The sequence below is a fragment of the Coregonus lavaretus genome (assembly GCF_964263955.1).
Source record: "Coregonus lavaretus genome assembly, chromosome: 22".
Classification (NCBI taxonomy): Eukaryota; Metazoa; Chordata; class Actinopteri; order Salmoniformes; family Salmonidae; genus Coregonus; species Coregonus lavaretus.
Genome location: NC_140009.1, coordinates 30,170,717 through 30,196,632, shown reverse-complemented (window position 1 = coordinate 30,196,632; position 25,916 = coordinate 30,170,717). Strand labels below are relative to the sequence as shown.

At 45.6% G+C, this 25,916-nt stretch overlaps 1 protein-coding gene across 1 annotated transcript in view; it reads right to left on the bottom strand.

Moving 5' to 3' along the window:
• The window catches only part of LOC311149922 (plexin-A2-like), a 221,719-nt gene that overhangs the window by 88,745 nt on the left and 107,058 nt on the right, over positions 1 to 25,916 (bottom strand). Inside the window, exons 5-11 of the mRNA XM_084187151.1 lie at positions 15,445 to 15,558; positions 12,606 to 12,759; positions 8,682 to 8,778; positions 3,813 to 3,927; positions 2,646 to 2,846; positions 1,539 to 1,635; positions 1,084 to 1,274 (exon numbers count right to left, since the gene is read on the bottom strand). Of these exons, the coding sequence (XP_084043277.1) occupies positions 1,084 to 1,274; positions 1,539 to 1,635; positions 2,646 to 2,846; positions 3,813 to 3,927; positions 8,682 to 8,778; positions 12,606 to 12,759; positions 15,445 to 15,558 (969 nt within the window). The remainder of the gene's footprint in view (positions 1 to 1,083; positions 1,275 to 1,538; positions 1,636 to 2,645; positions 2,847 to 3,812; positions 3,928 to 8,681; positions 8,779 to 12,605; positions 12,760 to 15,444; positions 15,559 to 25,916) is intronic.

Genomic DNA, 25,916 nt, shown 5'->3' with positions numbered 1-25,916 from the left:
TTTTTAGTTAAAACAGTGTACTGTAATGTTTTTCACTGTACTGGTGTGAACATTAAATTAAATTGAACTCCTTTTTAAACTGGGAGCTCCAGTTAAAACAAGCACACACATATCTAAAAAAAAAAGTGGCACGTGGAACAGATAGACAGGAAGCAAGCTGGCACACTAGAGAGAGTCACTGAGGCAGGCCTCTAGGGTGTATGTGTCAGGTACCTCACCCTTGCAGTGCAGCTGAAGGTGACACACTCACACACACACACACACACACACACACACACACACACACACACACACACACACACTCACTTTTGCTCTTCAGTGAAAATAAACACGATATGCTCTCTCCCTGCATATTGATTGTGTGTGGGAGAAGGAGAGAAAGAGAGATAGGAGATAAAGACAGAGAGAGAAAGAAAGAGTGAGAGTGTGAGAGAGGTGGAGAGAGAGAGAGAGAAAGAGAAAGGTGGAGAGAGAGAGAGAGCGAGAAAGGTAGAGAGAGAGAGTGAGAGAAAGGTGGAGAGAGAGAGAAAGGTGGAGAGAGATGAGAGAGAGAGAGGGGTGAGAGCGAGAGAGAGAGAGAGAGAGAGGAGTGAGAGCGAGAGAGAGAGAGAGAGAGAGAGAGGTAGAGAGCCCATCTAGCTCTTTGCAGCACCACAAGTGGGGGCACAGCCGAGGGGATTCTCATTCACATAGACAAGACAAGTTCAGACCAGACCAAACCACTTCTGCCATGTAGGCCTCACAATGCAAATACGACCTTTCATTGTCAAGAGCTATACTTGTCTGCTCTAAGTCTGTTGTTGTTGATCTCAATTGAAGGATAACTGTGTACAGATCAAATTGTACACCCAACCGTAAGCAGCATCAACTTTACTGCCTACCTGTTGTTGTTTTGTTTAGTACGAATCAGGCAGATACATAATATTTCACCATATCATTCAGGGCTACGCCAAGTTAAAGCTAAAGGCGATAGATGCAGAGGACAAGTAAGTGTAACATTATGGTGGTGAAGGAAAAGAGAGGGGTGTGAGAGGGTCGAGGGGGTCTAGGTGTGTGTCTATCTGTGTGTGTGTTATCACTGACCTCTGTGATGCGGGGGTTGGTACACTTGACGTTCTTGCTGGAGAGGTCTAGCCAGCGGGGGTTGAGCGGCGGGCAGTGGTGGCGCAGGGTACAACGGCCCTCTCCACTACACCAGCCACACTGGAACTTCCTCTGGGCTTTCAAACACATGCCACAGCTATCCCTCTGGGCCGCACATTTATACAGGTGCACTGTGGGATACAGGAGGACTCAGGTCAAACACAACAGTGGTAAAAACAGCAAACAGCATTTGATTTGACAACCTTTCGATAATGACAAACTTTCGTTGGTTAAAACATTTGTTTGGGTAAAAGCAGGTATTATGCTGTGTCTGACTGGTCTCCAGCTGAGACAAGATGTTATTTGACAAGAAACATCTGTTTTATGTGTTGGTGAGATATGTCAACAAATCTGAATGTGTGTCCGTGTGTGTTTTGTGTGTGTGTCAGTCTTACCTTGTATATTATCTGGGTTGTCTATAATGAAGTTGCCATTCCAGACCACTGAGAAATCCACTGGCAACTCACTGATTTTCATCCCTTCATAAAGATACTGCAGGAGGGAGAGAAAGAGAGGGAAGGAGGGAGGAAGGAAGGAAGGTAGGCAGGAGGGTGGGAGGGAGGGAGGGAAAGAAAGAGAAGGGGGAGAGAGGGAAGAAACAGTGCAAAAAAGAAAGGAAGAGGGAGAGACCGAGCAAAAGAGGGAGAGCAAAAGAAAGGGAAAGAGAGAAAAAAAGAGAGGAAAGGGGGGAGAAGAAAGAATTTCAGCATGAGAAACTTAAACCCCTGCCCCAAAACCCTGAGCCTGGTGCTGCATGTTGAATGGTCCCCCAACGTTGCTACAACCTTGCATCACCACCTCATTTGAGAGGAGAGTTAAGTGGAGTCCTTCTGGATTTGGATGTCCCCTCCTTTCACGGAGGTGCTGTCCTGAGCTGCTTCCCTCCTGGCTGTCTGTGTGTGTTTGTGTGTCTCTGTGTGTGTCCTCTAGGAATAGTGCTGGAGTCAGTATGAGCCTGGCTGGAGGGCAGAGCAGAGCCTTACTACAGTTTTCTCCTCTCCTGTGCTGTCCTGTGTAATTACCCAAGTCAGGACCCATCTCTCCCCCAGCCTCCCCACTGACAGGGTACCGCTGCTGGATACAGGTGACATGGCCAGGGGCCTCACACCACTGGAGCTGGTTCTTCTCAGACACTGATACTCACTGACAGTCTGACAATCATTGACATTCATTGACACAGAGTGAAAATGGGCTTAAGTGCAAAATGGGAATTGATATTGTGTTACAAATGGAGTGAATTTACGAGTTAACCGGGGTGCTGTGGTGATAAAGTGAAAATAATGTAATGTGGATACATCTGGCTTTGTGAGTAAGAGAGAAATGGAAAACGTGTTTTCATCTGAATACATAGACAGTATGCTGTGTTCATGTGCTGTACGTTTTTGTTTGCTCTCCTGCAGTATGTGTTTATGTGAATGTGAGCCTTTGCTAGCTAGCGTGTGTTGCTGTGAGTGTCCATCATGTGTTTTAGCGTGTCTCCATGCCCTGCAGTGTGTACCCACCGAGCTGTTCTGACACTGTACAGAGGAGCTGTTGAAGCGCAGGGCGGTGACTCGGTGGCTGACCCCCTGGATGTGGAGGACACACTCGTACCCCCGCTGGCCTGACTGGGGCTGGGGGAGGTTCCGGGCCTTCAGGGTGATGGGCTTCACCTCCCCAGCCGGGATCAGAATCTCCTCCGAACGTACCAGCTGAGGACAGTCCTGGAGAGGGGGGATGGGAGGGTCAAAGGTATATAACATATAATAAATAAATATAACAACAACAGAAGAACACACACAGCAAGGCCAGCTGGGTAAAATAGTGTTCTCTTGGTATGTGAGAGATCAAAAACCCTTGACAGGGGAAGTGGTGGAGGGAGAGGGGAGGCAACAGCAGGGTCAAACAGGGTCATACGGGCATCCCTTCCTGGCTGGTGCTGAAGAGTGTTGGCTGCTCCACTTCTTCCACTCCAAAGCCTCACATAATAGGATCACTTCAGATGGTCAGTCTTCTAAAATGGCTGCCGGTGCTTTGCGCCTGATGACAACTGACAGCCGGAGGAAAAATCTGCAGGATCATAACACGCTGGGGGGAGGGGAGGCCAATAATAGCTACAGCAGTATGTATGTGTGTATCAGTAAGTGTGTGTGTGTGTGTGTGTGTGTGAGAGAGAGAGAGTGTGTGCTGTGAATCAGTCAGTGCTGCCGCAGCAGGTCTCCGTGGTGTATTTGAAAAGGGAAGTGTGAAGAGAGAGAGAGGCAACTGTCCTCATCTCTTCTGCAGCAGTAGTCTATCCTCTCTCTCAGGCATACAGATCCATGTGTTGCTTTACACCCCGATAGGTGAACACACTCCTTAACCACTGTCACACAGCAGGGTGTGAGCAGCCAACATCAGTGGAATCTCTATCATAGAACACACACACCACACACACACACACGCTGTGCCACTCATACACATATACACATAAACAACCTGATTGATTTTGTCAAAACATCCCATGTCATTGTTACAGAGGTGTTAAAAGGCTCTGATAATAGACTTCTAATTGCTAGTACCAAATACAGAGGGTTTGAATGGCAAACGTCAATATGGAGGGGCTTAGATGTGTCTGTTTGGAGACATGCCCCTCAGGCTGACAGGAGGGAGGGAGGGAGGGAGAGAGAGAGAGAGTGTACGGTACATACCTCGGAGGCGTTGACGCGTCCCTCTTGGAAGGAGCAGCTGGAAGGGTCGTGGGTACACAGGTTACGGTACTTGCACCAATGGCAGCGGAAGGCACTGTTCACACAGGACAGACACCTGCACGGAGGGACAGACAGATGGACAGGACAGGACATACACTCAGGAAGCTGCACTAGTCAAGTGGGAGGAGGATGGCACAAAAGGAGGAACCGAGTGCAGCAGATCCCAAGTGGGCACATGCTGTTGATGCCCTTCTGGTTGGCACGGTACCTCCTAGTTCCTGTACAAGTGTGCCAACCCCAGCAGCCCAAGTAGTTTCTAGTGGCACTATAATGTGTATGTATGAATAGAGGCAGCAGCACAGCATACTGCAGGCCCCTGGACACAGAAAGCATGGCTTTGTCCCAAATGGCACCCTATTCTCTACATATGCACTACTTTTGACCCAAAAGTATAATAATAGGGAATAAAGGGTTTCAAAATAGTTATTCGGCTGTCCCCATAGAATAACCCTTTTTGGTTCCAGGTAGAACCCTTTTGGGTTCCATGAAGAACCGAATGTGGAAAGGGTTCTACATGGAACCCAAAAGGGTTTTACCTGGAACCAAAAGGGTTCTACCTGGAACCAATAAGGGTTCTTCAAAGGGTTCTCCTATGGGGACAGCAGTAGAACCCTTTTAGGTTCTAGATAGCACCTTTTATTCTAAGAGTGTAGGGTACAAAGTCAGGGAGGGAGGGAGGTAAAGTGAGTTATGGGGACGAATAAGACGTTGGCACAGCTTGATTCTTTCATTACCATTAGGCCAGTATTGTTGTAATGTGGTTGTAATTACCAGCTGGCAGGGGGCACAGTGCCCACGTGCTGCTATAGATGCCCTGGGCAGGGTGGGAATGGGGGGGGGGGGGGTGGGGTAGAGATATAGCTGGCATCTTCTGTGTATGCATACTGCATGCATAACCCCCCAACCCCAAACCATGTCCCTGTGTTCATCCTGTGTTGAATGAGATGAGGGAGGAGGGCTAGAGGATGTGGAGGGATGGCAAACAGCAGACACAGCCTAGGGCATAGGATGACGACAGGGTGTGTGTGTGTGTGTGTGTGTGCATGCATGCTCTTGTGCCTGCGTGTGTGCCAACGTTATGCGCATGTGTGCCTGCCAACATCATGGCTCAGATCTCTCAGGAAGGGAGGAAGGGGACATTAGGAAGGGGACATTAGAGTGTAGTTGTCAGAAGGTTAGGGTGTAGAGCTTCAGGAAGCACCGTGATGTAAGCCTTGGCCTGAAAGTCTGTCTCCTTAGGGTTGCATTACAGTGATGTTGATTGAAATGTTTGTAACATTTTCTGACTCTTCTGTTTGGATCCCATAGACAGGAGGTCCAGGTCTCTATGACTGTGTCTGAAATAGCATCCTATTGCCTATATAGTGCACTACTTTTGACCAGGGGCCGCAAATAGGGTGCCATTTTGGACTAACCCTATGACTGGTACAGTAATTGTTCCCTCCTGATAGTCTTACCGTACAGTATATTGAGGAAGTCATTGTTGGAGGGAGGTAAAGTCTCATTGGGCTATGCTTCTATTTTCTTTTCCTTCCTTGCAACGAGGCTGGATAAATTATGCATACTTATGCTGAAATATTCACCAGTGCAAAAGCATGGGAGGGATCCCCGGCAAGCACACACTAATTCAGAAGAATGAGGCTGATTGAACCGCCGACATGGCAGTGTGTGTGTCTGTATGTGTGTGTGTTTGTGTATCTCTTTAAGTATGTGTGTGTGTGTGTGTGTGTGTGTGTGTGTGTGTGTGTGTGTGTGTGTGTGTGTGTGTGTGTGTGTGAGCCTGGTCTCATAGACTAGACATAACATAGTAAACATAAATCCGAGACACTCAAATTACACTGAACAAAAATATAAACGCAACAAGTGTTGGTTTCATGTCGCAAGGATCTGTACACAATTCCTGGAAGCTGAAAATGTCCCAGCTCTTCCATGGCCCGTATACTCACCAGACATGTCACCCATTGAGCATGTTTGGGATGCTCTGGATTGACGTGTACGTGCTCTGGGTATCTGTGGCCAACAGATGCATATCTGTCTAACCAGTAAATTGAAATCCATAAATTAGGCCCTAACGAATGTATTTCAATTGACTGATTTCCTTATATGAACTGTAACTCATTGAAATCTTTGAAATTGTTGCATGTTGCGTTTATATTTTTGTTCAGTATAGTATGATATGTTACGTTTGGTATGGTTACATAAGACAGATAGTTACAGTGAGGGAAAAAAGTATTTGAGCCCCTGCTGATTTTGTACGTTTGCCCACTGACAAAGAAATGATCAGTCTATAATTTTAATGGTAGGTTTATTTGAACAGTGAGAGACAGAATAACAACAAAAAAAATCCAGAAAAACGCATGTCAAAAATGTTATGAATTGATTTGCATTTTAATGAGGGAAATAAGTATTTGACCCCTCTGCAAAACATGACTTAGTACTTGGTGGCAAAACCCTTGTTGGCAATCACAGAGGTCAGATGTTTCTTGTAGTTGGCCACCAGGTTTGCACACATCTCAGGAGGGATTTTGCAGATCTTCTCCAAGTCATTAAGGTTTCGAGCCTGACGTTTGGCAACTCGAACCTTCAGCTCCCTCCACAGATTTTCTATGGGATTAAGGTCTGGAGGCTGGCTAGGCCACTCCAGGACCTTAATGTGCTTCTTCTTGAGCCACTCCTTTGTTGCCTTGGCCGTGTATTTTGGGTCATTGTCATGCTGGAATACCCATCCACTACCCATTTTCAATGCCCTGGCAGAGGGAAGGAGGTTCTCACCCAAGATTTGACTGTACATGGCCCTGTCCATTGTCCCTTTGATGAGGTGAAGTTGTCCTGTCCCCTTAGCAGAAAAACACCCCCAAAGCATAATGTTTCCACCTCCATGTTTGACGGTGGGGATGGTGTTCTTGGGGTCATAGGCAGCATTCCTCCTCCTCCAAACACGGCAAGTTGAGTTGATGCCAAAGAGCTCGATTTTGGTCTCATCTGACCACAACACTTTCACCCAGTTCTCCTCTGAATCATTCAGATGTTCATTGGCAAACTTCAGACGGCCCTGTATATGTGCTTTCTTGAGCAAGGGGACCTTGCAGGCGCTGCAGGATTTCAGTCTTTCACGGCGTAGTGTGTTACCAATTGTTTTCTTGGTGACTATGGTCCCAGCTGCCTTGAGATCATTGACATTATCCTCCCGTGTAGTTCTGGGCTGATTCCTCACCGTTCTCATGATCATTGCAACTCCACGAGGTGAGATGCATGGAGCTCCAGGCCGAGGGAGATTGACAGTTCTTTTGTGTTTCTTCCATTTGCGAATAATCGCACCAACTGTTGTCACCTTCTCACCAAGCTGCTTGGCGATGGTCTTGTAGCCCATTCCAGCCTTGTGTAGGTCTACAATCTTGTCCCTGACATCCTTGGAGAGCTCTTTGGTCTTGGCCATTTTGGAATCTGATTGATTGATTGCTTCTGTGGATAGGTGTCTTTTATACAGGTAACAAGCTGAGATTAGGAGCACTCCCTTTAACAAAATCAGCAGGGGATCAAATACTTTTTTCCTTCACTGTACTTAAGACAAAAACGAAAGTAGGGTGGGTGGTCGGGGTGGATTGGTGGTTGTATAACGCAAACGTCTAGCAACTCAAAGGTTGCAAGTTCGAAACTCATCACGGACAACTTTAGCAATTTAGCTAATCAGGAACTTTTCAACTACTTACTGATTTTTAACTACTCAGCATGTTAGCAAACCCTTCCCCTAACCTTACCCCTTTTAGCTAACCCTTCCCCTAACCCTAACCTTAACCCTTTTAGCTAACCCATCCCCTAACCCTAACCTTAACCCTTTTAGCTAACCCATCCCCTAACCCTAACCTTAACTCTTTAACCTAACTCCTTAACTTAACCCTAACATTAACCCTAACCCCTAGCCTAGCTAACATTAGCTAGCTAGTTAACGTTAGCCACCTAGCTAGAATTTGTAACATATCATATGTTTTTGAAATTCGTAACATATTGTACGTTTTGCAAATTCATAACATATAATACTAATTGTAATTCGTAATAAATCATATGAAATGGGTGATGGACATCCACAAATGAATACATACCATGCGTTCAGAATAATACGAAATGCTCTGAGACCAGGTTGGAGTGTGTGTTATGTCAGCCTTCTAAACTTGAGTACGTACGAGCTATGCTCCCTGATTACTCCCTGATTATCTGAGTAGACGTGGGAGCTCTTAATAGCGTTCACTGTGACTTTGTGTTCCACTCAGACAGGCTCCTCAGACTGACTACAGACACAAGGACACAGTCAGACACTGACACTAGAGAGGAGGTAAGGGAGGAGGGCAGAGGAGAGGCCTTTCAAAACAAAACACAGGGCCATGACATCCAACAGAGCCAGTGTCAGACTAAGAGCATACAATAAGCAGTGTTTCTACATGGCAGTGATCAAGGATTCATTATGTCAATGACCAGAGGTTTCCGTTGTAGAGCTCAAGGGAGGGAACAGCTTAGATCAGATTGCATTAGACATCACAGGGGCTATTTTAGGGTTTTCGAGGCTCAGACTGAGGGCAGGCAAGGTTAGGAAGTAGGGACACTGTAACAGATTCACACAGTATTGATTCAGTAGTGTGCTCCGGGACTGCAGGACTCCAGGGCCGGTATTCACAAATACTGACCTAGGATCAGGTCCCCCCTGTCCATATAATTTTACTCATAATGATCTAAATGGGAATCCTAGCTGATCCTAGATCAGCAGTGAACACTGGCCCAGGGTTGCAGGGGGAGGAGATAAGGAAGGATACTCACAGTTGGTGGACACTGCAGTTGTAGAACTTAACCTCTGTGCTGATGACCATCTGACCAGTCTCCTTAGAGTTCAGCCTTAACTCTACACCTGACCAGTCTAGAGAAAGCGAGCGAGATAAAGGAGGGAGAGAGCGAGAGAAAGATAGATATATATAGAGAGAGAACGATGAATGAAGGAAGCACTTACACAGCAGCATGTACCAACCCTTCCTGTATTCAATACAACCTGCTTAGAATACAAATGGCGAGACACACACTAACTCACCCCCCTCTTTCTCTTCTAGTAGTCTCTCTATCCCTCAGGTTTCTACCTTCCCCTCCAGTAGCCTATCCTTCTTTTCCCCCCAGCTCCTATCCCTTCTTTTTACCGATCCTTCTGTCTGTCCCCTGTTCACCCTCTCAGTCCACCGGAGGTCTGTAAGGGGCCCAGAGGGCAGGTAGCGGGCAGCTGAAAGTGCCGGTGTGGCTACTGCCCAGTTTGGCTAGTCCCTGTGGGTACCTGGTGCCAGTCTCTGCTCTGGGACATGTGGGTCTGAGGTGGGTCTGACTAGCTACCAGGTACCTGCTGAGGACCAAGCTGACCCATCCGGCTGGCCACTCATCCCACACAAACACTCATCTCATCCCACAGTCCAAGTCCAATAATACCAACACACAGTATAACCCATGTTTCCTCCTTTTTATTATCGCTTAGTCTCTCCATTACTAGCATCATAGGAAAGCACCATCTGGGACTGCAGTGTTTTGGCAGTATGTGGTAATCTGAACAACAAACTCATAGTTATTCTAGTATAAAGACATCTCTGTGTTATGAAGAATGCTGCCGTGTTATTGAATTTGTTTAGGTTGACGGTGAGTGTCTGGCTCAGATGTAGGATCTTAATTTGATCACTCTTTTGTTGCTGAGAATATACCTACACAGCAGGAAATGCAAACTTGTAGTATATTTGAGTTGTAAAAAGGCTTCTAATGTTTGTAATTTCCACTTTGAAATTTCAGACTTGATTTGTCCTATTGAAAAATGTATCAACCCCTACACAAATGTCCATTAATTATAATCCACATAATAATTCACATTTCCTGTTGCTGCAGGATTATTTTCCTGCTGTAGCAAACTGGCTCAAATTAAAATCCTACACCAGCAGAGCCTGCCTGTTCTCCTGTATTAGCCAACCTCTCTCTCTCCCAGTGAGAGAACAGCAGAGTGATGTGATGTTTAAAGCAGAAAGCAGGCTCAGGTTTGGGCTCAGATGGTTGTGTGGGAGGTCTCAATGACCCTACATACACTCTTCTCTCTCACTGCACCTGTTGGGGAGATGCATTTTTGCTTTTCCTCACACCAGACTGTACACTATTCTACATATCTCAGCCCTGCATTTCAGCTTTGCTTTACAGAATCTATTTGGCAACTACAAGCACACAGAAAGTATCCTCTGCTTGTTCTGTTGTTCCTGTTCCTGTGTCTGCCATTTTGTTTCCCTCTCAGTCAGATAAAATGTATTCCTTTCTCCATCTCTCCCTCACCCTCCTCATCCACTTCCCCCTTCTCTCACTGTCACTACTTCTGCACATGATCGATGTTCAAATATCTCTCCCCTGCTAGGCAAGCAGAAAGGCAGCCTGCCCGGGCTGATGAGGGTCAGGGGTGTGTGCATGTGTATGTGTATTAGGGCTGGGCGGTATACCATATTTTACTATGCATGGACCGGTTTGAGTTTTTACGTTACCTTCTATAACGGTATTTCAATGTTAGGTTTGTTAAATGTGATACGCAACACAGTTTTTATAGTTTGCTCTGTTTGCTACTTGAGTCATCTCCCTCCCTCTCCTCCTGCTGTTTGACCAAGGAGTCACAAGCACTTTTTTGCCGTTCATTCTGCATGGTCAGATGGATGCAACAATGTTGGTTACATGCTGCTTTCCACAAGCGTTGCATAATTACACTATTGATTTGTGTATCTTACTGTCTGCAAACTACTGTTTGCTTGTTTGTCTTTTCTTAGCAAGGTGTTGCTAAAATAATTTGTGTTAGCCGATAATGCTAATCGCTAGTTAGCTGGCTAAATGTACTAAGAGTCAGAGCAAACATAGCTAGTTAGCTAATACTGCCTGGTCCCAGTGCTGATGTAGGCCTAGATAAGCATGTTTGTGGAAGGGTATCTTATCAGAGAGGAATAGGCGAAGCATGAATATGCTGTCTAGCTAGCTAGCTAGCTACATTAAGTAAGAAAACATGTAATTTAACATCTAATTAGGGTCACCTGGAAACACTGTCCAACACTTTGTTCCTACTTTGTCAATAATTCCTCACTGGCTTATTCATTCATTGTCATGTCAAACAAGAATGTATTCTAGGTGATGCCCACTATATTCCAACTATATAATTAGAATAATCATTATATTTCCATGATTCCAACAGTTCACAAATGAACTAGGCCTATATATTTTTGCCCATATCATGCAGCTCTGTGGGGCACAGTGTGGAAATGATAATAAAAGTGCAGGAAATGCAGAAATGGATGAAAATGCTGAAAGTTATTTTTGTTTGGAGTTGGATTGAACAGTATAAATGGAGAAAGCCCCATTGAAATCACTTATAATGTATGTGTTGCCACCCTAGGGTCATGATCTACTCAGAAAGCATATTTATAACTTTTATTATTAAAAAACATTAAAAACCATAAATAATTTGACAAATATCGTGATATTATATTTTGTCCATATCGCCCAGCCCTAATGTGTGTGTGTGTGTGTGTGTGTGTGTGTGTGTGTGTGTGTGTGTGTGTGTGTGTGTGTGTGTGTGTGTGTGTGTGTGTGTGTGTGTGTGAGGGGGGATTGACAGGGGGATTGTGAGGAGATTAGACATTTATCAGGGGAGAGGCATTCATATTAGCCCCCATCGAGCACCCCCGACCAGGGGACATCCGGGTAAACATGGCTGCCATTTACTCTCAGAGGTGGGATTTCAGTGACAACACACACACACACACACACACACACACACACACACACACACACACACACACTCTGTGACTGGCAAATAGTGTGTGTGATGGCATATAGTGATTGTATGTGTGTGTGTGATCACCTATGATGTCACACATTAATATTACATGTTATACCTGAATGCTCGTCCAGATATGGGTTGAGGTCTCAAATATTTAGGTGCTCATAAAACCTGGGCACACCATCTCAAGCAGACTGAAAAAGAACACTGTGTGAACAAAAAAGCTACTCCTTTTATCTCCATTCCCATCATCATCATAGTCCCACCAGGACCCAGTCTCTACCTCCACCTCCACAATGCTAACTGGCTTCAGTGCTGTGTGTTAGCCCCATGTGAGGACAGTAATCTGGGCAGCTCTATCCGGCCACAGGCCTTGGTCCCTGGTCCTCCAGCCTCCAGGTTTCTTAATGGGCCAATGGCCCATTGGAGCACAGTGCCCAGCAATAGGACTGGTCTGGGGGCAGGGGGAGCTTGTTATGCTGCCTGCCTCCAGACTTGGATCAATGGTGACCAGATGTGGGATTAGTGAGTCGAGATCAATGTGTGTGTCGTTAAGAGAGTGGAGACGGAAAGAGGGAACATCGAACATCTCCTTAACACACAACCCTACAGGAGCTTCTAAATAGCAGAGAGCGATAGAGTGAAAAAAATAACTCAAATAACGGTTGTAATGCCCCAGCCAGCTGCTGCCCTGTGTATAAATGTATGGCTCCAAACCAACTATCACCTTGAGTTTAATGTCAGTGAATCTTGTATGAAATTGTGGAAAATAATTGTTTGGTGTTGACGATTTAAATTAGCTTCCTGGCCAGATGCATAAGGTGTGTGTGTGTGTGTGTGTGTGTGTGTGTGTGTGTGTGCATATGCGTGCCTGCGTTGCGAGTATGAGTGAGCTGTGTGCATGTGTGTGTTTCTACCTTGGTCGGTGGGGATGAGAGGAACATCCTTAGCAGTGGGGGACACACAGAGGATCTGGTTACCGCTGACCTGTCCCTCTACCTCTGTCAGGTTGCCAAAGGAACAGGTGATCCCAGCCGAGAGGTCGGGGACATCAGACACCTTCACAAGCAACTATTCAGAGAGAGGAAACATACATTAGACATAGGAAGAAACCACACTTCAAAAGGTCACATAGGAAGAAACCACACTTCACAGGTCACAAAGAAAACAGGTGATGTAGCATTCTAAAAAAAACACTGTCACAAAATTTTAAAAGCTACTTTGTCTCATAGTCCACCGTACCAGAGCAATGCAAAAGGTGCCGTTACGTTGTGGTAGTTGGTTGTAGTTGTATTTCACTACAGTAGCACATAGTGGGTGAAACACTATCTAATAACCAGACGTAGAAGAAAATAGCGGGAAGTCATTGTTTTACAGGAACATTGGGAAAATGGCCACTTCACACATTTTATATGCATTTTTGTCTTCCTCTTCAGTTTCATAGGAACACACAGATACATGAAACGAAAGGCGTTTGAAGTCATTCTCTAGAGAGCAGTGTGACACAGAGGCTAGAGCAAGCGCCTCAGCTGCTCAGCCTTTAAATAAATGTATTCTGCAGACCGGGGTGTGTGAACCGCTCTCCAGACAGTGAAGTGAGGGAGCCTGGGTAATTATCAGCGTGGCATTTCAGAGGCATGTTCTATTAGCTGTTATTTTGGGCCGTTGCCGTTTGAAGTTTCCCTTTGTTTTATCTGCCTGGCGCTAAACACCACAGGGCTATAGGGACCGGGAGGGAGAGGGGGAGAGAGAGAGCGAGAGACAGCAGAACAGCATAACTACATGGTTTATAAGACACACTGTCTAAGACAGGGAGGCAGGGCTGGAGTAAAAGACATGGATGAACCTCGTAGGACCTCTCCATCTGCCTTCCCTTCGACTCTATGGTGCTTCTCTCTCTTATGCCCTCAATTACAGAAAATCATGAAGGGATCTATATTTCTGTTCAATGTCTTGTTATCAACCTCTACTATCCTATCACATTAATTAGCTCTATTCTGCCAGGGAACACACACATACGCACACACACACATGCATGTAGTGATGGGGGGAAAAAACGATACAGTTACATATCAGGATACTATTTTTGACAATATATCGTATTGTATCATTTTGACAATATCGCAAGTTGTCTGTACCTGCACCAAACTCCAGTATTTTTCCTTCATAGCTTGTTCTCCATATTCTTTTTAAATAGGGAGCCAATTTGTTTCAGGCACTTTTATTTCCATGACTTTTTTTTCTCATGGCTCTCTCTTGTCCCTCTGCAGCAGACACATGGTGAGCAATTTGTTTGGAACATCGAATCGCAATAAAATCACAGTATCAAATCATAATACATATAGAATTGTGAGAATTGCAATATATGTCGTATCGGCACCAAAGTATTGTGATAATATCGTATCGTGAGGTCCCTGGCAATTCCCAAACCTACGCGCACGCACACACACACACAGACATACACACACACACACACACACACACACACACACACACACACACACACAGTACACAGAGGCACTGGCAGGTTTCTATTGTGAGCCTGTTTTTCCTCTTGCTGTTTTCTCTCCTCTCCTGTCTCCTTCTCTCTCCGAGACAGTGGTGATGCAGTGGGTATCTTTGTGCCAGAGTCTGTAATGTCTGGCCTAATTGGTGGCAGTGTTTTTAATAAAGGTAATTTGATTTTTTCCCCTGCTGCTTCACCAAGCTGTCGCCAGGGAGGATAGGCTTTGTTGTCATGGAGATAGCTTCCTGCCACAGCGGAATGCTCAGAGCTGAGGTGACCAATTATCTTCCGACAGGTGGCGTCACACCTACGTGACGCTCGTCCCTAAACAGTGCAGGTGGAATCGTCGCCCTATCTGACGTAAGACAATGGAGGTGACCCTGTTGCTGTCATGTTGTCAGAGAGGAAAGGAGGGGACATTTCAGTTTGCAAAAGACAAAAAAAAAAAAGAGCACACAAAGCCATCGGTCACCTCTATTATAGATTATAGGTGGCATGGTGGCTATGGGTCATCACAGGTACAGGTAGACCTACGGCCATGGTCACCCCTGTTGTAGCACTACGATGGCTCGCCTTTGTTCCAGTGGTAGTAATGCCTAACAGTGTACATCAGTACACAACATGGAAAATATTGAAACTGGGACAGGATGCAGGGTTCTTTGTAGTGCTGCTGGGAATATGAACAGGAATATGTAGAGTACACATTCAAAACCTTAAAGACAGTTTAGAGACGTTTGCCAGGAGGGACTGGCGTGTGTACTCCCATGTGCAGCCATTCCAAGTAGAGCACACCATAAGAGTGTGTGAATTCCTGAGCTGAATAGAAAATGAGACAATAGAGGCTCTTACGGATGGCCTGCTTGTCTGTTTCACTGTGCCCATGCTGAATTACTGTACGACTCTGTTCACACCCACACACGCCAAAATGTTGGATGCCGGGGAAGCATATGCACACACATACACCCACATAGAGCACTTATGAGACACAGAGGATGATGTTTATTCATCTGTGTTCATCTACAATACACTGTTACTGTGGAATAGACTGGGAGAAAGCTCCATCTCTGTAAAAAACTGCTTTCAGATCATGCCAACCTACCAGCTCCAGCTGGATGTTGATGGTGTGTTGGGGTAGTGTGGTGTGGTGGAGTAGGGGTGTGTGTTGAGATTGAGTGTGAGTATGTGTGTGTGCATGTGTGTGTGTAGGTGTGTGCGGGCATGCGTTCGAGCGTGCATGCGTGTAGACTCACCGGCACGCTGGGCTCTGAAACTGCGATGCTGTCTGGGTACACGGTGGCCTTCACACACTGGGAGAGAACAGCTGCAAAACGGTACGGCTCATCAGCACGCTCACAATGATCCTTCTGAGAACACCTGTACACACGGACAGAGGAGTGGAGAGGGGGAGGGGAGGAGAGCGAAGGAAAGATAAGAGTTAATAAAGGGTTAATGATTGGTGTAAATGTATAGGAGAAAACCCACATATACACTGACTATACAAAACCATGACATAGACTGAGCTGATGAATCCAGGTGAAAGCTTTGATCCCTTATTGATGTCCCTGTTAAATCCTCTTCAATCAGTGTATATGAAGGGGAGGAGACAGGTTAAAGAAGGATTTTTAAGCCTTGAGACAATTGAGACATGGATTGTGTATGTGTGCCATTCAGAGGTTGAATGGGCAAGATAAAATATTTAAGTGCCTTTGAACGGGGTATGGTAGTAGGTGCCAGGCGGACCAGTTTGTGTGAAGAACTGCAACGCTGCTGGGTTTTTCACTCTCAACAGTTTCCCGTGTGTATCAAGAATGGTCCACCACCCAAAGGACATCCAGCCAACTTGACACAACTGTGGGAAGAATTGGAGTCAACATGGGCCAGCATCCCTGTGGAACGCTTTCGACACCATGTAGAGTCCATGCCCCGACGAATCGAGGCTGTTCTGAGGGCAAAAGGTGGGGGTGCAACTCAATATTAGGAAGGTGTTCTGAATGTTTTGTACCTTTAGTGTATATCTGTAACAGCAGCAGCTCAGTGTATCACTCAACATACAACACTCCTTCAGTAGCCTCCAACTGCTCTTAAACACTAGTAAAACTAAATGCATGCTCTTCAATCGAACGCTGCTGGCACCCGCCCACCCGACTAGAATCACTACTCTCGACGGGTCTGACCTAGAGTATGTGGACAACTACAAATACCTAGGTGTCTGGTTAGACTGTAAACTCTCCTTCCAGACTCACATTAAGAATCTCCAATCCAAAGTTAAATCTAGAATCGGCTTCCTATTTCGCAACAAAGCCTCCTTCACTCATGCTGCCAAACATGCCCTCGTAAAACGGACTATCCTACCGATCCTTGACTTCGGCGATGTCATTTACAAAATAGCCTCCAACACTCTACTCAGCAAATTGGATGTAGTCTATCACAGTGCCATCCGTTTTGTCTCAAAAGCCCCATACACTACCCACCACTGTGACCTGTACGCTCTTGTTGGCTGGTCCTCACTACATGTTTGTCGTCAAACCCACTGGCACCAGGCCATCTATAAATCACTGCTAGGCAAATCCCCGCCTTATCTTAGCTCATTGTTCACCATAGCAGCACCCACCCGTAGTCTGCGCTCCAGCAGGTATATCTCACTGGTCATCCCCAAAGCCAACACCTCCTTTGGCCGCCATTCCTTCCAGTTCTCTGCTGCCAATGACTGGAACGAATTGCAAAAATCTCTGAAGCTGACTCTTATCTCCCTCACTAACTTTAAGCATCAGTTGTCAGAGCACCTTACCGATCACTGCACCTGTACACAGCCCATCTGAAATTAGCCCACCCAACTACCTCATCCCTACATTGTTATTTATTTTGCTCTTTTGCACCCCAGTATCTCTATTTGCACATAATCTCTTGCACGTCTAGCATTCCAGTGTTAATACTAATTGTAATTATTTTGCACTATAGCCTATTTATTGACTTACCTCCATAACTTGCAACATTTGCACACACTGTATATATATTTTCTGTTGTATTTTTTGACTTTATGTTTTTTTACCCCATATGGGCGTCGCACAATTGGCCCAGCGTCGTCCAGGGTAGGGGAGGGAATGGCCGGCAGGGATGTAGAGCAGTTGATAGAGCATGGCGTTTGCAACGCCAGGGTTGCGGGTTCGATTCCCATGGGGGGCCAGTATAAAAAATAAAATAAAAAGGTATTCACTAACTGTAAGTCGCTCTGGATAAGAGCGTCTGCTAAATGACGTAAATGTAAATGTATATGTAACTCTGTGTTGTTGTTTTTATCGCACTGCTTTGCTTTATCTTGGCCAGGTCGCAGTTGTAAATGAGAACTTGTTCTCAACTGGGTTACCTGGTTAAATAAAGGTGAAATAAAATATATATATATTTTTTAAAACACTTAATGCATTTCTGATTGCCTGGCGCCTAGACCTTCTAATGGTGGTAAGAGGTTACGTAACAGGTTGACCATTATGTTGAGTGTGGAGCCAAGCCATAGAGAGAACCCTGTACAATAGAGCAACAGAGGTAATCTAAGGAAACGTAAGGGCCAGTAAGATGTCTCTAGCACCTCATTAAGCTAGTCTCACACACTGCCAACCAACCAAGGAGTGCAAGGGTCATCACCATGTATCATACGCCCCCCTGCCTATTAACCACATACTGACTCATATAAACCACAACCGAGACATTGCAGTCATTCTGATGGCTAGTTTTCACACCCCATCCCTCTTTTTCTCTCTCTGTTCTCTTCTCATCTCTCACTCCACCTTTCCCTTTCTCTCTCGCTCTCGCTCATTCCACCTTTCTATTTATCTCTCTCGGTATCTCCCTCGGTCTCTCTCTCTATCCGTCACAAACACTGACAGAAAGACAAATCTGTCTGCCATTTATGATGATGGTTGCTACCCCGTTTGGCAATTTCACAAGTCTCTTTTACATCAATAATGGCTGAAGAAAATGATCCTTAATATGTGACTTTAGATGGAGAGAGAGGCAACGAAGCAGGCAGGTAGGCAGGAAGGCAGGCAGGTAGGCAGGGAGGCAGGCAGGTAGGAAGCGAGGCAGGCAGGTAGGAAGCGAGGCAGGCAGGGAGCTAGGCAGGCAGGCAGGGAGCTAGGCAGGCAGGGAGCTAGGCAGGGAGGGAGGGAGTTAGGCAGACAGGGAGCTAGGCAGGCAGGGAGCTAGGCAGGCAGGGAGGGAGTTAGGCAGACAGGGAGCTAGGCAGGCAGGGAGCTAGGCAGGGAGGGAGGGAGTTAGGCAGACAGGGAGCTAGGCAGGCAGGGAGCTAGGCAGGCAGGCAGGGAGCTAGGTAGGCAGGCAGGGAGCTAGGCAGGCAGGGAGCTAGGCAGGGAGGGAGGGAGGGAGCTAGGCAGACAGGCAGGGAGCTAGGCAGGCAGGGAGCTAGGCAGGCAGGGAGCTAGGCAGGCAGGCAGGGAGCTAGGCAGGCAGGGAGCTAGGCAGGGAGGGAGGGAGTTAGGTAGGCAGGCAGGGAGCTAGGCAGGCAGGGAGCTAGGCAGGGAGGGAGGGAGTTAGGCAGACAGGGAGCTAGGCAGGGAGGGAGGGAGGGTGCTAGGCAGGCAGGCAGGGAGCTAGGTAGGCAGGCAGGGAGCTAGGCAGGCAGGGAGCTAGGCAGGGAGGGAGGGAGTTAGGCAGACAGGGAGCTAGGCAGGGAGGGAGGGAGCTAGGCAGACAGGGAGCTAGGCAGGGAGGGAGGGAGTTAGGCAGGCAGGGAGCTAGGCAGGGAGGGAGGGAGCTAGGCAGACAGGGAGCTAGGCAGGGAGGGAGCTAGGCAGGCAGGCAGAGTTAGACAGGCAGGCAGGGAGCTAGGCAGGCAGGCAGGCAGGCAGTGTGTTAGGCAGGCAGGCATGCAGGGAGCTAGGCAGGCAGGGAGGCAGGGAGGAAGATGTTGTATGCACACCTCATGGTGGAGGTACGGTACAGTCGGACAGACCAACCCGAGCGGTCATTAAGCTAACAAAAAGCCCTGCATTGATTTTACTGTGGGGGGAGGAGGGGAGGGAGAGTAGGAAGTAGGAGATGGAGAGGAGGGGGAGAGGTGTTGTTGCCATGGTTTCAGGAGACAGCCATTATCTCTGTGTAGTTAAAGACTGACCTCTTGGCTCTCTCATTAGATGAAGTGCATGCTTCTGAATGTTGACTACAGTACAAACCCCCCTCCTCCCCTCCTCCCTCACTTCCCTCTCTCCTCTCCTCCCTCTCTTCTTCCACTAGCCTGTCACTCACAGCCTCTCCACTGCTTTGTGTCGGATCACTCAGATTCCTGAAGGAGCCCATGTGGAATGCACACATACTTAAAGGCCTAGTTCAGGCCTATAGTTGGGTTGAATTACCCTTACATTGAGTTGTGTCTGAAGGCCCATGGTGACAGAATCCACAATAATCCATTATTTAGTTCTGCCATAGCCAGGAGTTAGCATCGTCGAAATTCATGAATATAAACAGCTGAACAGATGTTAGCAATGCTGTACTGCAAGCCCAAACTTCCTCAAAAACACTTCAAACTAAGTTTGGTAGTTGGTGGTTGCAGGGATTTCTTTACGTGAATAATGCTGAAATAATCGCTGGAATTCTGTCACTCAAAACTGGAACAATTTCCTCATGTAGTTTCACAGCCGCATTTGTTTCTGTTGTTTGCTGTAACATGGACAATGAAGTTGTATTGTATTTCATTGTATTGTATTCCATTGAGCAATCAGATGTGAATCGATTACCAGAGCTGTGAACAAACTCACCGGTGGCTTGATGGAACTATCAGGGCATTGGAATATTCTGATATTACTGCAAAAATAACGACATGATGGACAGGTTATTCGCGAGTATTGACGCTACCGAACTTAGTTTAAAGTGTTTTTGTGGAAGTTCGGGCTTGCAGGGCAGCATTGCTAACATCGGTTCAGATGTTTACATTAATTAATTTTGACGATGCTAATATGCTAACTCCTGGCTGTGGCAGAACTAAGTAATGGATTATTGTGGATTCTGTCAGCATGGGCCTTCAGACACAACTCAAGGTAAGTGTAATTTGACCCAAATATAGATTTGGCCTGAACTTTCCCTTTAACACACAAACCCGCGCACGCACGCACACACACACACACACACACACACAGTGTCAGTGTGATGGGGACATTTATTAGCTCCCCAGAGCAGCTGACGGCAGTACAGGCAGCACTACAGCAGGTGGCCATGTCTGTAAACTAAGCACTGTCCAAGGTGCTGAAGTAGAGCAGATCTCAGTCAGACAGTCAGCACTCTCTGTCTATCTACTGCTACTGATGGAAATCACTGTTAACGTCCGATCGGCTGTTCACATTCATGAATTTCGACGATGCTCCAGTGGCAGTAGTAAATAATGGATTATTGTGGATTCTGTTACTATGGGCCTTCAGGCACAACTCAAGATAAGGGTAATTCAACCCAAATATAGATTTGGCCTGAACTATCCCTTTAACACACAAACCCACACAGACTTTAGTCAGTCAGCACTCTCTGTTGATCTACTGCTACTGATGGCAATCACTGCCAACATACTATGTCTAGACTATGTATACACCACATATAGAATAACATAGCAGCTGTGTTGACCACACACACAATCAATACAAACTGGAATGCATGGACACACTATACACACACAAAGAGCAGTCATTGGATTCTGGACTCTAGGTCCTTTTGGTCCTCTACACTGCCTGCCCTCTCAGCCTCCCTCCCTCCCGCTAGACAATTAAGCTGTCATCCCCAACACTTCTCTCCCTCCCTCCCTCCCTCCCTCCCTCCCTCCCTCCCTCCCTCCCTCCCTCCCTCCCTCCCTCCCTCCCTCCCTCCCTGACAGTGGAGGGGGTCTGGCTGATTGCAGCTCCCTCCCTCCAGGTACCATGTTTAAAGACAAGGGGAGTAGAGAGAGAGACATCTCTAAAATGTGCATGTTCTTAGGGTTGTGACGGTCATGGAATTGCAAAACAATATACATATTTTTTAGACGCACATTTTTTGTATTTCCTCCGCTCCTGACTGCATGTGCTGCCATATAAATAGAATGAATAGAAAGGTCGTCCCCATTCAAGTCAATGATGGCATAATGGGTAGACTGGCGGCCATTGCGAGTGGGTTGTGACTAGAGGGAGTACAGCTACGACCAGAAGTGACTTTTCGTAGCAGGTTAGCTGAGCATTTTAGCTAAATACATTAAAGTAAAATACAGTATGTTCTAAAATATGTGCTGTGATTTGTTGATTCAACTCAACTGACATTACAAAAAATACATTCCATTGTATGAGCCACATCAGTTAGCATCATTTGAATGAACCATGAAAATTATTGCATCACAATACCAGGCAGCCACAGATGCGGTAAAGGAGTCAATGGAACACAGACGTTCCATTGACCATATTGGTGCACATTCAACAAATCTGATCTAACAAATTGGATATTCGTCAAATCTGTCATGATTTATGTATTGTAACAGGCCCACAATGTGGTTACCTAAGTCCAATTTTGATATATTTGGCTGTTTTCGCTGCATAACACGTAGAAGTTGTCCCTTTTCAGGTTTAGAAGAAGTGACTGTTAAATGCTAACTCCCGTTCGTTTAATCTGGTTAGCATAGCTAGCATACAGAAATCGGTGGTGGTAGCCAAAGTCGTTTTTATCTGTAATGCAGTTGATTAGTAACGATGACATGAACATGTGTTGGCGTTGACATCCGTAACAAGCATTATACTCCAATTTCTACCTCAACAATAGCCTAAATGGAGGCTAATTTTGCTGGGGGGAATGAGGGAACTTGGGATCTTTCCCCACGGCCCTTTCCCCCATGCATTTCTATGGCAATTCCATTGTTTTGGTCGAGTTCCATTGACTTCTTTATCGCATCTATTGCGAGTGTATTGATGAGTTTACCAGTCAAATTGCCAGGGTTAGAGGTTCCAAGCCAACTTAGAGGTTCTATGTGTGCTGCTGCAGCATTGTGGGGGGCGTTGCCTTGGCAACCAAAGACTTGTTTGCTACTAGGTCATATCACTAGCTTCTATACCCACAAAGTCATAAACCCCACCCATTTCTACAATGTATCTTCTTAAAATTAGATTTTAAACCTAACCCTAACCACATTGCTAAAAGTATGCCTAACCTTAACCTTAAAATAAGTTACCAAAAAGCTATTTTTTGTAGCCAATTTTGACTTTGTGGCTATGGAATCTGACTTTGTGGCTATAGAAGCTAGTGGAAACCCAACACCTTGCTTGTTTCAGCAAGGAGCAACAAAGTTTCATCACGTTGTTAAGAGTTGTTTTCATTGCAAGCTAAAGCGTACTGTTAGCTAGCTCGCGAACGTTAGCTTGCTGGCTCACTAGCTAATGTTATGCGTATGATCTGTGTAGTAATATTATCTCAGAAATCTATTTGCATTGCTAGTTATAGCCTAAAGTTAGCTAGCTAGCTAACATTAAACCTAGTTGGTTAGCTTTAGCTACCTGCAGATTCATACTACAGCATTTCATGCATGGTGGCTAGCCATAACTATGACAATCAGTTTGTATTGCTGGTAGTATGGGTTGGGATTATGGTTAATTGTTTAGCTAGCTAGCTACATGTCTAAAAAAAATACTCCACTTCGCCAAATGATTACATGACCCATCAAGTTAGCAAGTTGTGTCAGGGGGTGATTACGGCCATCTATTGTATTTAATGAACAGAAAATAGTGACCCATCCACTTAGCTAGACGTGGCTGGGGGGTGGTTATAGCATTTCTTTGACATTACCCATCAATTCAGACGTGTGTCTGGGTAAGCATCATCTAAAAATGATAAAATATTCATAAATATTTTTATCTGGACAGTTTCTATTTTTGATATTTCTACTATGCAAATATGCAAGTAACCATTTCAGAGTACCATTTACACCTTCTGTAGCCTGTGCATGTGACAAATAAACTTAGATTTGATTTTATATAGTGTGTGTTTACACGAGACGGTAATGTGAAGAACAACATGACCTGCACCAAAATCAGATTAGGATATATGCCAAGGACTAGAGTGTATTCTTACCTGGAGTTTTTCGTTCTTGTAGGCTACGCTTTCACCACTTTTAGTCTTGACATTTTTGGTTGTTTTCTACACTACCCTACTCAGTCTGTTTAGCACATGGCCTCACATGTGAATCCTTAAAGAGATGGGAGGGGCTAAGGCTTTAGAGGTTGTGAATGATGCTGAATAGGTGTAGACAAAGAAGAACTCTGCAGTAGGTGTACCAAAACATTCAAGGGCCATTTTCTCAAAAGTGGGGTTACAAGTTTATCAACTTTCAAAGCAAATTTACTTTCCCATTGTTCCTAAACTGCAGTGTATGATGTACTATTGTGTAGCTCTGAGTCTCTACTTTTATCCAGCGTAAAAAACACAATTTCAAATTGTGCTATATAAGACCGAATCAAGGTGGTCGGTCACATATATATTTTAAACAGTTATGGCGGTTATTTTATTTTCATGACGGTCTTCATCCATAACTGTCGGTAACACGATTATACGGTAATTGTACCAGCCCTACGTTCTCTCCCTTTCCCGCCTTCCTTAACTGTTATTGGACAAAGAACAACCGGAACCATAGAAGAGGAGGGAAGAGTTAAGATGAATAAAATCTGATGAAAGTGAATGGGAATGAATGGATGGAGAAGGAGGGAGATATAGATACTGTATGTATAGTGAATATTTAATGGTGTTTTAAAATAGCAACAGATCCACCATCCAAAGACTAAGTAGGTCTACATCATCATATGTTATGTTACATGATGGGCTGTCTCTTCCTTGTCTGCCTCAACTGCTTGGATGGACACCTGCTTGGGGACTGTCTCGACTGCTACACATGTCAATGTAAATATGTATGTATAGAGGCAGACAAAATGCGTACAACTCCCAATGCGCTCAGATCACATCACACTGCCATCTTGAATGAAGAGTGATTACTGAGAACAGCCCTGTGCTGTGCTGCTGGGCTGAGCTACATGTTCATTTCCCCCCAGAACACCCAGATATTTGTGCCAATTAAGTGTTTTGCTGCTTCCTCCCTGATGTGCATGAATATCCATTCAAATTGAGGCGGCGGGAGAGAAAGAGAGGGGGAAGAGAGGGGGAAGAGAGCTGTTCAAAGAGCCTAACTGCAGCGGAGATGTTTAGCTATTCAGGCTGACTCGTGCTGCACAGAGGGTTGTGTTCAGGTCTGACCAGAACAGAACAACACTCCTGAGTTCAACACTGAGGTCAGGAAGGTATTGTATTGTGAGGTTCCTCGGGCACTGTGGCTTCTGTAGTGTCACACACAAAACAACAACAACAACAACAGCACAAAGAAACCGGGGATGTTTATACTGCTAAAGGTGATGCATTTCTGAGGCACAAAAAGGGCTTGTGTGGTCTCTGTGTCAGAGAGGATAGATAGGAGAGAAGAGATAGAGACGAAGAGGATAGTTCTTCAGAGGCCATAGCTCCTCACCTAGTGTGTGCTGTCAGGGATGAACATCATGAGAAGGGGAACGAGAGAGAGAGAGAGAGAGAGAGAGAGAGAGAGAGAGAGAGAGAGAGAGAGAGAGAGAGAGAGAGAGAGAGAGAGAGAGAGAGAGAGAGAGAGAGAGAGAGAGAGAGAGAGAGAGAGAAGAGAGAGAGAGAGAGAGAGAGAGAGAGAGAGAGACGATAGATGGAGAAAGAGAGAGAGAGAAGACGATAGATGGAGAAGAGAGAGACGATAGATGGAGAAAGAGAGAGAGAGAGACGATAGATGGAGAAGAGAGAGGCAATAGATGGAGAGAGAGAGAGAGAGAGAGAGAGAGAGAGAGAGAGAGAGAGAGAGAGAGAGAGAGGAGAGAGAGATAGAGAGAGAGAGAGAGACGATAGATGGACAAAGAGAGAGAGACGATAGATGGAGAAAGAGAGAGAGACGATAGATGAGAAAGAGAGAGAGAGAGAGAGACGATAGATGGAGAAAGAGAGAGACGAATACATGGAGAATGAGAGAGAGAGACGATGGAGAAAGAGAGAGAGAGAGATAGATAGGAGAAAGAGAGAGAGAGAGAGAGACGATAGATGGAGAAAGAGAGAGACGATAGATTGAGAAAGAGAGAGCGAGAGACAATACAGTCGTGGTCAAAAGTTTTGAGAATGACACAAGTATTGGTCTTCACAAAGTTCGTTGCTTCAGTGTTATGAGATATTTTTGTCAGATGTTACTATGGTAAACTGAAGTATAATTACAAGCATTCCATAAGTGTCAAAGGCTTTTATTGACAATTACATTAAGTTTATGCAAGAGTCAATATTTGCAGTGTTGACCCTTCTTTTTCAAGACCTCTGCAATCCGCCCTGGCATGCTGTCAATTAACTTCTGGGCCACATTCTGACTGATGGCAGCCCATTCTTGCATAATCAATGCTTGGAGTTTGTGGGGTTTTGTTTGTCCACCTGCTCTTGAGGATCGACCACAAGTTCTCAATGGGACTAAGGTCTGGGGAGTTTCCTGGCCATGGACCCAAAATGTCGATGTTTTGTTCCCCGAGCCACTTAGATATCACTTTTGCCTTATGGCAAGGTGCTCCATCAGCTGGAAAAGGCATTGGTCGTCACCAAACTGTTCTTGGATGGTTGGGGAGAAGTTGCTCTCGGAGGATTTGTTGGTACCATTCTTTATTCAAGGCTGTGT